Source organism: Meleagris gallopavo, chromosome 1, assembly GCF_905368555.1.
Source record: "Meleagris gallopavo chromosome 1, MGAL_WU_HG_1.1, whole genome shotgun sequence".
In the NCBI taxonomy this organism is placed as follows: domain Eukaryota; kingdom Metazoa; phylum Chordata; class Aves; order Galliformes; family Phasianidae; genus Meleagris; species Meleagris gallopavo.
The window spans coordinates 122,168,170-122,181,092 of NC_139404.1; the positions used below are offsets into that span (position 1 = coordinate 122,168,170).

At 39.2% G+C, this 12,923-nt stretch overlaps 1 protein-coding gene across 4 annotated transcripts in view; it reads left to right on the top strand.

Annotated features, from left to right (window-relative positions):
• ARHGAP6 (Rho GTPase activating protein 6) overlaps positions 1 to 12,923 on the top strand; it is a 303,023-nt gene that overhangs the window by 188,471 nt on the left and 101,629 nt on the right. Inside the window, exon 2 of one of the 4 annotated variants that reach the window (XM_085212268.1) lies at positions 2,986 to 3,091. The exons of the other annotated variants lie outside the window; for them this stretch is intronic. Within the exon in view, the coding sequence (XP_085068394.1) occupies positions 2,993 to 3,091 (99 nt within the window). The 5' untranslated portion in view covers positions 2,986 to 2,992. The remainder of the gene's footprint in view (positions 1 to 2,985; positions 3,092 to 12,923) is intronic. 4 annotated transcript variants of the gene reach the window in all.

Consider the following 12,923-nt stretch of genomic DNA (forward strand, 5'->3'; position numbering starts at 1 on the left):
AGGTATTTCAAAGCAGTCTGAGAAAAAAGCATATGGCTGCAATGAATATGAATATCAATTATCATGACACCAGTAGTAATGGTGTTTCTGGTTTTGATTCATCTTATTCTTAGGTATGTATTTATGATTCATTTTATTATTGAGAAAAAATGACATTCAATTTATATTACTGCCAGGTTGAGGAGGGGAAATTAACCCTTGGAAAAAAAATAAAAGAAAAATAAAGGGCATTGTCTAAAGCCCACAGTGCCAACTCTTTAGAAGGTGACTTCCATAAAAAGACAAAAGATTTGAGGACTGTTCTGTACTTTCTTGTATTTATTTCTTGCCTCCTGCCTCTGCTTGTCACAGCTCTCCAGAGCTCTGGTTTTTGTTTTTTTTTTTTTTCAGAAGTACAATGACATGCTCAGAGTGGCTGAAAAAGCATATTTTCTGCCTGAAAAAGGATGAATGCTTTGGTAGTATACTGCTAACGTGCTGATTTGAACACTGAGGGAGAAAGTGGATGTTAGAGTCAAACCTATTTGTTTGTTCTAATGTTGGTTTTCAGTAGTCCCTGTTGACTTTTTTTTTCTTTCTGAAGAAATAGATTTATAGCTTCTTCATGAGTTACTTAGCCTTATTGGTTTTGCGAATTCATTTCTTCCTGAAATTCCCATCCTTCAGGCAGAAGATATTCAGGTCAAACTCCTGGCTGCCATTACATGCACGCTCAATACTAAGCACACATGCTGGTGGGTACTTGCACTTACCCACTGAATGAGGATAAACTGCCAGCAACCCTGCAAAGAATTGCAGAACATTCTGTAAGGCTGCCATCTCTGAGTTCATAGAGTACAAACAGCATGGCTCTTTCAATAGCTTTTTAAAAGGCAAGTCCAGGGAAGGGGTTTGGAAGTGGGTAAAGAAAAGCTGAACTTGTGGGCAACGAAGAGCGTTTTCTCCAGTGCTCTGGCTTGCTCCTTTTCTCCTCTGTATTGTCCTTTCCCCATCTCCCACGCCTGTCGCTGTTGCAACAAAGCCATCAGGGACTCTTCCACAGAGCAGTGTGTGGGGCAGAGGGATCAGTGAGCACTGTCACCAAGGATCAGCCAGTGCAGAGCCACCTCTGGGCAATATTTGCACCACAGACTACCTGCAGTCTTGGAACATACACATTTAGATGTTTGGGTGCTGAGACCATTCAAATGCTTCCTAATGGCATCTCAAGATCAAGACCCTGCTTGCATTTGTTCTTAGCAGAACAGCATGTGGAAAAATACACTGCTTGGATCATGTATTCTGAGTGTAACACCTACACCTACAAACGGCAGTGACAGCCACTTTCTGAATGCCCTGAGTAGAACATAATGTTTTTGTTATTCTGCTGAAAAGTAATAGGAAAAATAACTTAGTACATTGCCTCCTTTGAATTCCCATTTTTCTGTACAGCGGTTGGAGTCTTGCACAGATGCCTTTGTTTTTATGGTTTGCCTTTTCAAATCTTTATATCATTTGAAAACACAAAGGAAATTTCTCTATGCCTATTTTTCACATCGTTCTAAGAAGTACATAAAAAACGTTTGGAGAGAAATTATCAAATGGTGGTTGAATAGCAGATCTGGTTAGACTTAACTCTGTTTTCATGAGGGCTGTTTCATGTGATGCTGAACAGGCACATTTGCCATCTTTGTCGAGTTCCACTTCATTGAATGGGCAGCTCTCTCCTACTGATGTTTTGTGCCCTACAGAGTGATATGGCTTTAGTAGCAATCCCAGTGGGAACAGATGAGGAAGGGAGTCTACACATTACTGCTAAGCTGAGATCACATCTGCCATATTACCTAAAGCTAGCCTTATGCTTTGTGATCTCTTGAAGATTTGAGTGGCTTTAGCTGACGGTGTGCAGGAGGCTGGCTGAGGGGCTTGGAAGTACCTAGGGAATGGAAGAAAGGCAGCCACAGCTGTGGTGAACAGTGGCTGCTTTAAGATGCCTGCATGAAACTAATGACAGATCAAAGCAAGCAGATAGGAGCAATGGAATTGCTCAGCCTGGAGAAGAGAAGGCTCTGAGGAGGCCCTATAGTGATCTTCCAGTGCATAATGGGGCCTAAAGGAAAGATGGGGAGGAAGTCTTTGTCAGTGTGTTCAGTGGTAGAACAAGGGTTTTAAAAAGAGAGGAGATTTAGGTTAGATGTTACAAGAAATCCTTTACTCAGAGGTTGAGGGTGAGGCCTTGGCACAGCTGCCCAGAGAAGCTGTGGTGCCCCATCCCTGGAAGTGGTCAAGGCCAGGTTGGATGGGGCCCTGGGCAGCTTGAGCTGGTGGGGGGCAGCCCTTCCCATGGCGGGCGTGGGGGCTGGGTGGGCTTTGATGTCCCTTCCAACCCATTCTGTGATAAAATGGTGACATTTTAATTTCTGGTATGTCCCTTGTCTGTGCTGTCTATAGAGCTCTGTTTATAAATCTTTGAAAATGGATTATTCTTTACAGTAAATGGTCAGTGTACAACAGTTTAAAATAACAAAGTGATGCCATCTGCTGTCTTATAATCTTATTTAATACTGCTTTGGATGAAAGAATTGTTATTGCAAGAAGAGATGGAAACAGACTATGCTGATTGAAATGTCACAACTGTGACATAGTATCTGATACATATCAAAGTTATACAACATAAACATTGGTTGTGATTAAATGCAGTGGACTACAGAATGTCAGAAGGAAATGTGATGCTAGGGTCAATCCAAAATAACTCCACAGTGAATCTATTTTGCAGTTACCCAGAGGTTTTTGTAAGGCTTCTTTTGTTGTTTGTTTGTTTGTTTGTTTAGTATTCCTGAAAGGAGCATGTAGAATACTGTGGAAGAAACAGTAGGTTGGAAGATTATGACATACCATGTTTAAATTGTTTTTTTTTTTTTTTTTCAGAATTTCTTTTAAGTAGTGAAGTTCTACACATTTCGACTATATTTAGTCCAATGTTATCCACAATGACTTTACTTTTAGGTGCTTTATGGAAAGAGTTAACCTGACCATGGACTTCAGAGAAGCTGAGAACCACATTTGTGTAAGACGTATTATTCAAAGAGAATTCGCCCATCATCTCAAAAAGGTAGAACAGATCATAACATTTAACAGTTGAATGTATACACTGAAGTAGATTTCAGATTAACTTGACCTAAGTCTGCAGCTCTCAACCTTGAAAAAGCTTATTCAGAGAATATATATTTATTATTTCATGTGTGTATATGCATTATTAGATTGCTTGGGTTTTTAACAGTGTGAGTTGTCTTATTTTCTTCAAACGCATCTACACCAAACTGCAGTTCATGGGTTAATCCCTGACAAAACAGTGAAACACCTAAACTGATCTGAAGGTCCTGCAGTCAGCGGTGCTTACAAGCTATAGCGTGGTGCGGAACGAAAGAGGCAGAACTTGTGTTTTGCATTTAGCTTTCTCTTCTTTCTTCTGTTTGTAATGGTCTGCAACACACTGAACTAATCATGGGCTCCTGTACTTTTTTTTTTTCTTAAGAATCTACTGATATAAATCTGGACTTTGCAAAAGAGACTATAAATCTCAGTACTGCAGCAGCTACGACATTAGCTAAGTAATGTTGTACGTAGTGTGGCGTGAATAAGGATGTATTTGCACACAGACATATGCATAATCAGTGTCTGATAAATAAATGCTTAATTCCTTGTGATTTTTTTTTCCAAGTATCAGTATTGCAGTGGTGTGTATGTCTAGGTGTATGTTAAAAATGCACAACCTGTGGCTCTCTTGTACTTCTACATGGTTTTAATTTTCATGGTAAAACTCATCTGATACATAAATATCCATTTGCAGATGCAACATCTTACAACTGTCCCATGCAAATACAGCTATACCAGAAGCCCTGCAGCCACCTCTTCCCTCAATATTTGGGAGCCTATCCACAAGGTGCACAAGTTCACTTGGTAGTAAACTTGGGAAAAGTCTTAGCTAGATTCCCTACAGATCAAAAGCCCTGCGGATGAGGGTAGCACAGCTCACAGTTTGGCAAGAGAAAAGTTGTGCATATATTGACATCCTTCTTGTTGTTTGCCATACCTCTTTGTTTTAAATTTCTGTAAAATTCCTTTCTCTACAATCACATTTTTTAATCTGGACCACTCAGAAATCATTAAATGGATTGAGGAATATAGAGATTTTAAAAATATACATTTGCTGATTCTTTTGATCTTTTTTTTTTTTTCCTAAACATTCACATATTTCCAGACTGTTCTGCACAGCTCGTAAGTGCTCAAACCCTACTTTTGGAGGCAAAATAAAATGTAACTTTTAGATTTCCACGTAATAAGTCAAGAGTTGATCTTGAAAACACAGGAGCTTGAGGGAAAAAAGCCTCAGTTTACTGCCATATGACAAAGTGTCCATTGGCCAGAAGATATGACAATATAGGATGGGGATGCACTTACTTAGGTGCAAATCTGCTGTTATAAATGTAACCCCAGGTGGGCAGAAACTGTAATGTACATGTTAGACCTTAACTGGGATACTCTCCAAACAAGTGAGGTAAAAAGAATTTGTAATTTAGATAACGTAATCCATGAGGTTATGTTATATTTCCAGGACAAAGCTCATGCTCTTGTGATTAGAACATCCATAAAAGTGCAAAGAATTTTTATGCCCTTGGCCAGAGAACCTCACCTGAAAGCAACTGTGCATTTAAAGCTATTGTTGGAGGAAGTAGAAGGTTATTTGTATTCCTCATGAAAACTCAAGGAGCCCTTGAGATGATTCTCTAAAGAAATTCTGAAAGTGTTCATTTCAGTGTATGCATTAGCACATCCTTCTCAGGGAATGGTGACTGGCTGTTAGCAAAAGTTTTCAGGATATACGTAGGCACTTGCAGAATGTGTTTTCTGTCACTCCAAGCTGGCTGTGTATAAAATTGAATGGCTTCAGAGGATGGGCAGATTGTTAGCAGTTCTGTGAGGTGATGTAGAAAGTAGAAAGTGGCTGATGAGAAATGACTGATGGTAAGACATGAGCAAGAGGTGATGAGTATAGTAGAGTGAAACAATAAAAGGAAAACCAGGGTGTCCAAACTGGCTTATTGTTAGTCTGCCCTGAAGGATTGTTTTTATGTAACGTTAATCTTGCTGCTAGGTAATGGCTTGATAATTTCAAATTGTTATACCAAATAATTACCCTTACTCTTTCTCGTCAGTGCAGTTTTTAGCTTTATAACTATTGTAATCTTCCATTTGAGTGATGTTTCCAGGTTAGCCAATTCATGCATTTTGAAAGTCAGCAGTGCTTGAGGGTGCTCTCAAATCGTCAGACTAAAACCAGCAGAAAGGCATAAGTGAAGTAGTGAAAGACCTAGTAATGCAAGGAGTGATGTGTATGATGAGTTTTTTCCTCATTCCCAGTGCTGCTGTTACAGGAGAAGAAGACCTCTGTACCTTATCAGCTTTTTGGTTTAAATGCTGAAGGGAAGGTTGCTAAAATACCAAAGACTTCTGAATGTGGGTGTAAGGTCCAAATGATCAGAATGTCTTCTTACATCTTGAAGTACCATTCTGAACACCATATCATACAAGGGGTCTTGTTTGTGTTGCTATAGATGTTTTGTCTGCCTGAGTTTATAGTGCCGGCTACTACCATTTAACTTTACAGTCAGATACTTGGCAGGAAGGTGATTAAATTGAATGTAATGTTTTCTGATCTTTAAGCAGTAATACTCATAGTGAAGTTTTGATCTGTAAAACAAGAACAAAAAGAAAACTATGTTGTGTCCAGCGTATCTGATACCAAAATTCAATTCTCTGGTAATTAGCAACAGAATTGCAGTAGTAGTAATACTGGGCCTGCTTAGATTACATGTGTCGCTGAATGAAAAGCTGGTCATGATCATTGAGAAGGTCACTGCATCAAAAAAAGTTATTTTAATAAGCATAAGCTATTTCCTTGGTCAGTGTTATACAGGAATGTTTGATTTTTACACACAGTATTACTCTGCAGCCTAAGATTGGGTTGATAAACACTAGCTTTTCAAGAAAGTTTAGTACTTGTAGGATAGATTCCAAACCTGATGTAATACTTGATTGACTTCAAAAGTTTTCCTCTATTCTCTCCAGTATTGCTTTTTTTATTTTTTTATTTTTTATTTCTATTACCTCAATTTATTTTTGGAGTTCTGTAAGCCTTTTCTTGAAAATTCTGTTGCACTGAATTTCCTTATAACGTAACAATTTGAGTATATTGGTGTGATACTTCAGATCAAAATTATGATTCGGTCTCTACTTGAGATGATTCGCAATTTAAAAATTAAGTTCTTAGTGTAGTTTGTTGTCAGTTTATAGAACAATAGCGAGTTATTTTCAAAGCAAATAGTACAAGTCTTGCACTAAGAGAACTTCTTTTGCTTGTTAGAGCAAAACATAGGCAGCTGTATATTTTTTTTTTTTTAAGATGAAAATGGATATTCTTCTGAAGAACGTTTTTCCCACTTCAGTAACTTTGTTATTTCTTTTCCTTTTGCTTCTTGCTTGAATTTCATCACACACAGGAAAACAGCAGATTCTTCACATTAAGCAAATGTATTTATAGCTTTAGCCACTGTATTTTCCTTACTCTTTTAAACTGGATGCAGTAAAAAGAGAAAGATTTGCTGAGTGCACTGTTCTTCTTTTCTGTATTTGCAGAAGTGTTGCAAACTGCAACAGCAGTGTTTGTGTAGGTGCTTCTAAAGGGGGAAGTAAATGAGTTGGGTGCAGCATTTAATTAATCTGTTGTGCACGTGGAGTGCTTTATAAGAAAGGCTGTAAAGTTTCATAAAATATTCTTCAATTTATATACATTCTGAGGTATTTAGTAATGTTTTTATGTCATTGGTTTTACTGTTAAATTGCTGAGCATGTAATTGCAGCTTGTATCATCAGATCTAGGCTTGAATGCCTACTCTTAGAAATTAAGGCCAGAGGTTCGCAGTGCTGTGGTGGTGTACAGTGGGGAAGAATTTTGAGCTGTTTTATACTGCAAACTTAACAAACAAACAAACAAACCAAACAACAAAATGACACCAAAACAGTGTTAAAATTAGACTCGTTATATCTAAGTACAGTGATGGTGCTCTTAAGCATAAACAGTTTTCTGTACGTTGCCTTTTATTCATTATTCATCAACTTGTCAAACTTACAACACTCTAAATGACTGGTAGAGGGGCAGATAGAAAATATGCTGGCTACAACAGTGGATTGATCCAGGTTGATAGCTGTTTAGTGGCTAGTTAATCTCCAGAGATGCTTGGAACATCTACTGCCTACTTCTTCTTAACCTGTTCCAGTGCTCCTTATCATGAAAATCTTCTCCCTGATATCCAGTCTACATCTCTCTTTTAATTTGAAACAGTTTCCCTTCACAACAGACCCTGCTAAAGAGTTTGCCCCCTTCCTCCCTACAGACCCCTGTAAATTGGAAGTGGGTTAAGCCAGGAAGGCTGTTGCCATCAGACCACATCACTATGGTACAGTGTGTGTACTCTGTTTGCGCTTTCTTCTTGGATCACTGCAATGGCTATGAAGTCCCAGGCTTCTGCTTGATAAATTTCTGTGGAGTGACCCAAACCGTACTGCGCTCTGTCTAGCTGCAATTACGTCAGGTTTCTGAAGGCTCACTGGTGGAATGGAGTTTGGCAGATTCTTGCTGACCCAAAGGTCTTACAGGAAATTTAGAGTCCCCAAATGTGGGAATAGAACCTGCAAGTATCTGTAAACTTGGCCACAGAGAGAAAATGACCACATCCATTAAAACATGAGATAGCGTATCTCCCACGCGCTGACAAAAAAAAAAAACAAAAATGCAAAACCAGACTATGTAAAAGCATTATCCAGTATATCTAAAAACAGCGCTGTATGTGTTTCTCCTTCTATTTAAGGACTATTTAACATAAATTGATGTTATCTAACTCCACATGCCTCTGCTGAGGGAATGTTGTTCTGAGTGCACAGGACGTGCGTGCTGACTTGAAAGGCTGAAACACTTCTTTGCCTTTTTCTCTGATAACTAAGTGCAGGAAAGAGAGAACAAAATTTCCCATGCTGCCTTTTATTTCTTCCCTAGATCAAGCATGTGTCATAAGCAAGCAGACAAGGAAAACCAATCTTTTATTAGAACAAATGTGGAAAGAGAGGGGGTAAGATTAAGCCCTGAAGACATCTGAGCTTCTGAAGCCCTTTGCCACTTTGCATCACAAATACTCAGACTGCTCTGGGTTTTACACTGTATGAGAGCTACCTGGAAACCTGATAATATTACTTCTCAGTTAAGCCTTGGGGTGTGATCGCCTTCTCCAGAATTTGAATGGAAATGAGTTTCCCTGCTGAAATCTGAAAGGTTGAGGCTGGATGGCGAACAGTCAACTCTGTTATTAGTAAATAACACTGTTCCCAGTTTTCTTGTTTCTCTTGCACCTGGCAAGGGCACAGAGGCTATTCCTGAATGTCTAAGCAGCTCTTCTAAGACTACTTTTCCTCTGGCTACTGGTCATCTGTTAATAAGTTGATTTGTGAATTCATTCACATGCTGAGCCCACAAAAATGGTTTAATAAGCATGTTTGGGAAAGTGATGTAAGAGCGTATCTCAAGAGCTATGTATTTATTAAACTGGCATGTAGATTAATCAGTCTAAACAGCTCACTACTGAAGTAAATTTTCACCTGAAATGTTGCATTAGGGTAAAATTCCTTCCTCCTCTTTCCAAATTTAACTTAAAAGCATTTTTAATATGGACACAAACATGCAATGCAAATAGGTGTTTGAATCATTTCAAGTTCGTGTTTTACAATAAAGATAATGATCGATTATTTCCTGTAGGGTTACAGCTCGTTGCTGTGTTGTCTTCCTGACCTCTGAGGTGAGAGCCTTGAGGTTAGGGATGTGTGGTGGGACAGGCAGGTCGCTCAGCAAGTGTTCAAGTGCAGAGACCACTGGCTCCAAAACCTTGCCAGGAGGTTGAGCAGGTTCCCTTCTGGAGTGCTGTCTCCTGTGGACCCTGTGGTGCTGCTTCTTCCTTTTGTCACTGAAACCTCCTTACTGCTTCTCTTCCTTCCAAAGTTGCATCTCCCTACTGGTGACCGTGTGTTGTTTTTTTTCTGAAGACAGAATGAAAAAAGAGTTTAGGAGTGTTCTCCATTTATGTGAGTATATATATTTATGCGCGCTTTCATACCTTCATCAGTGTGAAAGGTGGGTCATTAAATGAAATAGCTATTCAGAAAATACGATTTAGTAAAAGATATATTCCTGCTCACAAGTTTTATCTTTTTATAATCAGAGACTATCAAAGGTTTTTAAGAAGTGGGGTTGGAAGTCGTTGAAGATTGCCACTTTCTGGGTTCTCGGCAACCTCCTGAAACTGATTTTGTGTTAGCACAGAAAATGTAATGACAACAATCATCCAGTTTTGAGAGGAACAGGAAAGCAATGGTAGATGGTGTTGGCTAGGCACATGATAAATAAAACACAACTTTCATCTTTTCACTGCAAGCTTTGCTTCTCATGCTGACTGGTCCAGCCTCACTGTTTTCCTGTACTCTTCCATCTGCTCAGCTGCGTCCAGCTGTTGTTTCCTTTCCTGTGCTTGAAGTATGCTCCTCTCCGATGGTGTGTTTACAGACAGGACAGACTCTGCTGCAGTGTCTCTGCTGATATCTGAGAGAACTGGTCATGTTTAGACAGGAAATTTAGCTCAAGTATAATGCTAGGCTAATGTGACACCGAACCCGCTTGCTTCGTGGAAAGCAGGATTAGTGTGTCTCCATTCAGATATGAAAAGAGTCTAGAATTATATTCCTTGAAGCAGAGACTGTTATCATTACTGCTATTGCTGTATTTGTATACCCCACTTGTACCCGTAATGCAAGGTAGCTGTAACTTTAAAAACAGTTGAAACGTGAAAGAGCAATAGATGCCAAGAGCAACTAAAACTGCAAAGGGGAAGAGGGAATGGTAAGAAAAATATTATTCCTTTAAACATTTGCAAATGTGCTTTGTATAACATATATATATATGTATTTGGGTATGTATATGTATACGTATGCAGCCCTAGCAACAACAACAAAAAAACCCTAGTTTTGGTAAAGATCTTATTAACTTTGAGTTAATTCAGTGTCAATTTCAGGTGATGATTATAGACAAACAGCTGAAATAACAGCTTTGCTTAAGTTTTTAAAATAATGTTATTTCTGGAAATAAGCTTGTTGCTCATTTCTCACAAGCAGCTATTTTTCTGGTACTCTGGTGCTTATCTGTGTGTGTGTATGTGTTGGCAAGATAGATAGGGCAGTATACATGCATCTGGCTAGTAAGTTTTTATTGAATTTTCTTTACACAGTGTATTCCTTTGGATGCTTATGTTTAAGAAAAGGCAGGACTTATTATTTATCAGAATTTCACACTGAATTTAAGACTGGTATTATTACTAAAGGCATTTCATGAAGTCATTTCCTATCTGAATTCCAGAAAACTCCCCAGCACCAAGCTCAGAGTGTGTCGTATTCGTAAGCGCATAACAAGCAGGAGTCCACAATAGCATCACAGCTTGAGACTGATAATTAATATTCTGTCTTTTTAAATTCTTTTATGAAGTTTTCTCATATATGACCAGCAGTGTTTCCATGACAGTAACAAAATGCAAATGTTTCTCAATGGATAAATGCCTAATGATACAGTGGGGAAGAGCATTTTGGTCATGAGATGGGCATACAGAATCATAGAATCACAAGGTTGGAAGGGTCCTACAAGATCATCTGGTCCAACCATCCTCCCATTACACTTGCATGTCTAGCTGAAGGATGGGGACAGATGCTGAGGCAGCCCTTATTTCATGTCCTAGCGCTCACATGCACTCCTGTGCACTGCCCTGGCCAGATGTGCACTACTGACATGGAGAGGGTCTGCACTTTGCCATGCAGCAGATGTACTTAATTTGCATCATCGGGATGAGACCACAAAGCTTTCAGAAAATAGAGCAGCTGAAAAAAATGGCAAATAATCCAGACAAATAGTTAAGCAGGCCAAATCCAAGCTGTTGTAGCTTGAGCTTCCCTGCTCTTAAGTGCAATGTTATAAACATGGACAGATCCAGAAATACATATCATAGTATAACTGGAGCTGCAGTCAGCCTTCTATCTTCCCACAGTACAAAATTAAATTTGACTGAGGAAATTCTCTCTTGATGAAGAGTGGTATTTTGGGAACTGATACTATAGTTAATGTTCTAACCATAGCTCAGAGCTGAATTTCTGTCAGGCTCTAAAGAGAAGGCTTTGACTTAGTTCACCATTACTGTTCCTGAGTTTTTCAATAATTATTCAAGATCTTGGAATTTCATAGTTTTTTTTTTCTCATCATAATTCTGACTATAGTATTAAAATGTAATTGTGCTGTTCTTTGTTGAACGTTTTATTTTATTATAACACTGGAAGTTCTTGATACCCACTACTAAATCTTAACAGTGCTTGATGTGCATCTGGATGTCTGACATTTCATATGCTTTCTACTCTGCTTGCAACAACAAAAGCACTTTCTTTGAACTGAAGTTATATACTTTAAACAAGCTTGTTTGTTTGTTTGTTTGTTTAACAAACTACCTTTAAAGGAGTGGAGTAGGAACAGTTTGTGCAATTGCAGTGCATCGCCTTTAAGGAGCAGCAGCTCCTCATAAAATGGAAAGAATGAAAATCCAAAGAAGAAAAGAAAGTGACTGCTTTTTTGGTAGTATTATATGTGATCATATAGTTTAAGCTTTCTTACAATTCCTTGCTTTATCCCAAAGCTGTTTATTCCTCTTTCTTTTTGCAAAACGGGAAAGAAAAACTTCAGGGCTTGTACTGTAGTACATGTATGACTCATTATGCTTTTGAGGAGAAGGAGCTTGCTGTACCCTGGTACATATTCAGAAGTAGAAAACCTATGAGGACCACACAGTTGATGTTTTTTTTTTTTTCTCCTATCAGGCCATATTCATGCACCCTTCCTGTCTAAGGAAATGGGGATAAACTTCTTTCTCTCTCCTTTTTTTTTTTTTTTTTTTTTTTTTTTTTTTTCCATCTGAAGATCCTGAATTTCTGGTAATCAACTTCAGGAGTGGGACATGTGGAGATGAAAGAAACTTTCTGGCTTGTAGTTAAAGCAGAAGCTAGAATAAAACGTTTACATGTTCAAAAGAACAGGTTAACTTTATGACTTAAAATGGACAGAACATGCTGAGCACTGATGAACGAAGAGCTCTCCCTCTATGTATGACTGTGACAAGAAGAGTACATCTTTATCTTTATTTTTAGGCAAATTATGATAAGCAGCCTCTTGCATAGTTTACAGGCTGTGATTATGCCCTCTGGGAACATACTGTGCGCATGAACTCCTCACTGAGCTGCAGAAGACCTGAATTTTGAGCACATGTAGAATAACAGAATGTCCTGAGTTGGAAGGGACTCACCAGGATCACCAAGTCCAACTTCTGGTTCCACAAAGGGACATCCAAAATCAAACCCTATGTCTGAGAGCACTGTCCAGACGCTCCTTGAACTCTGGCATTCAGGGCCGTGCCCACTGCCCTGGGCAGCCCGTTCCATGCCCACCGCCCTGTGGTGCAGACCCTTTCCCTGACCCCCAGCTGCCCCTCCCCTGACACAGCTCCATGCCATTCCCTCTGGCCCTGTCACTGTCACACAGAGCAGAGCTCAGCGCTGCCCCTCCGCTCCCTGTGAGGAGCTGCAGCCGCCATCAGGCCTCTCCTCAGCATCTCTGCACATCCTGAGGCCCCAGCCACTCCTCACACACCTTGTCTTCCACACCGTTCACCATACTTATATCCCTCCTTTAGATGCTCTCTAATAGTTTTATATCCTTGTGTAAATAGTACGGGAGCTGACAGTCATTTCTCCTAAAC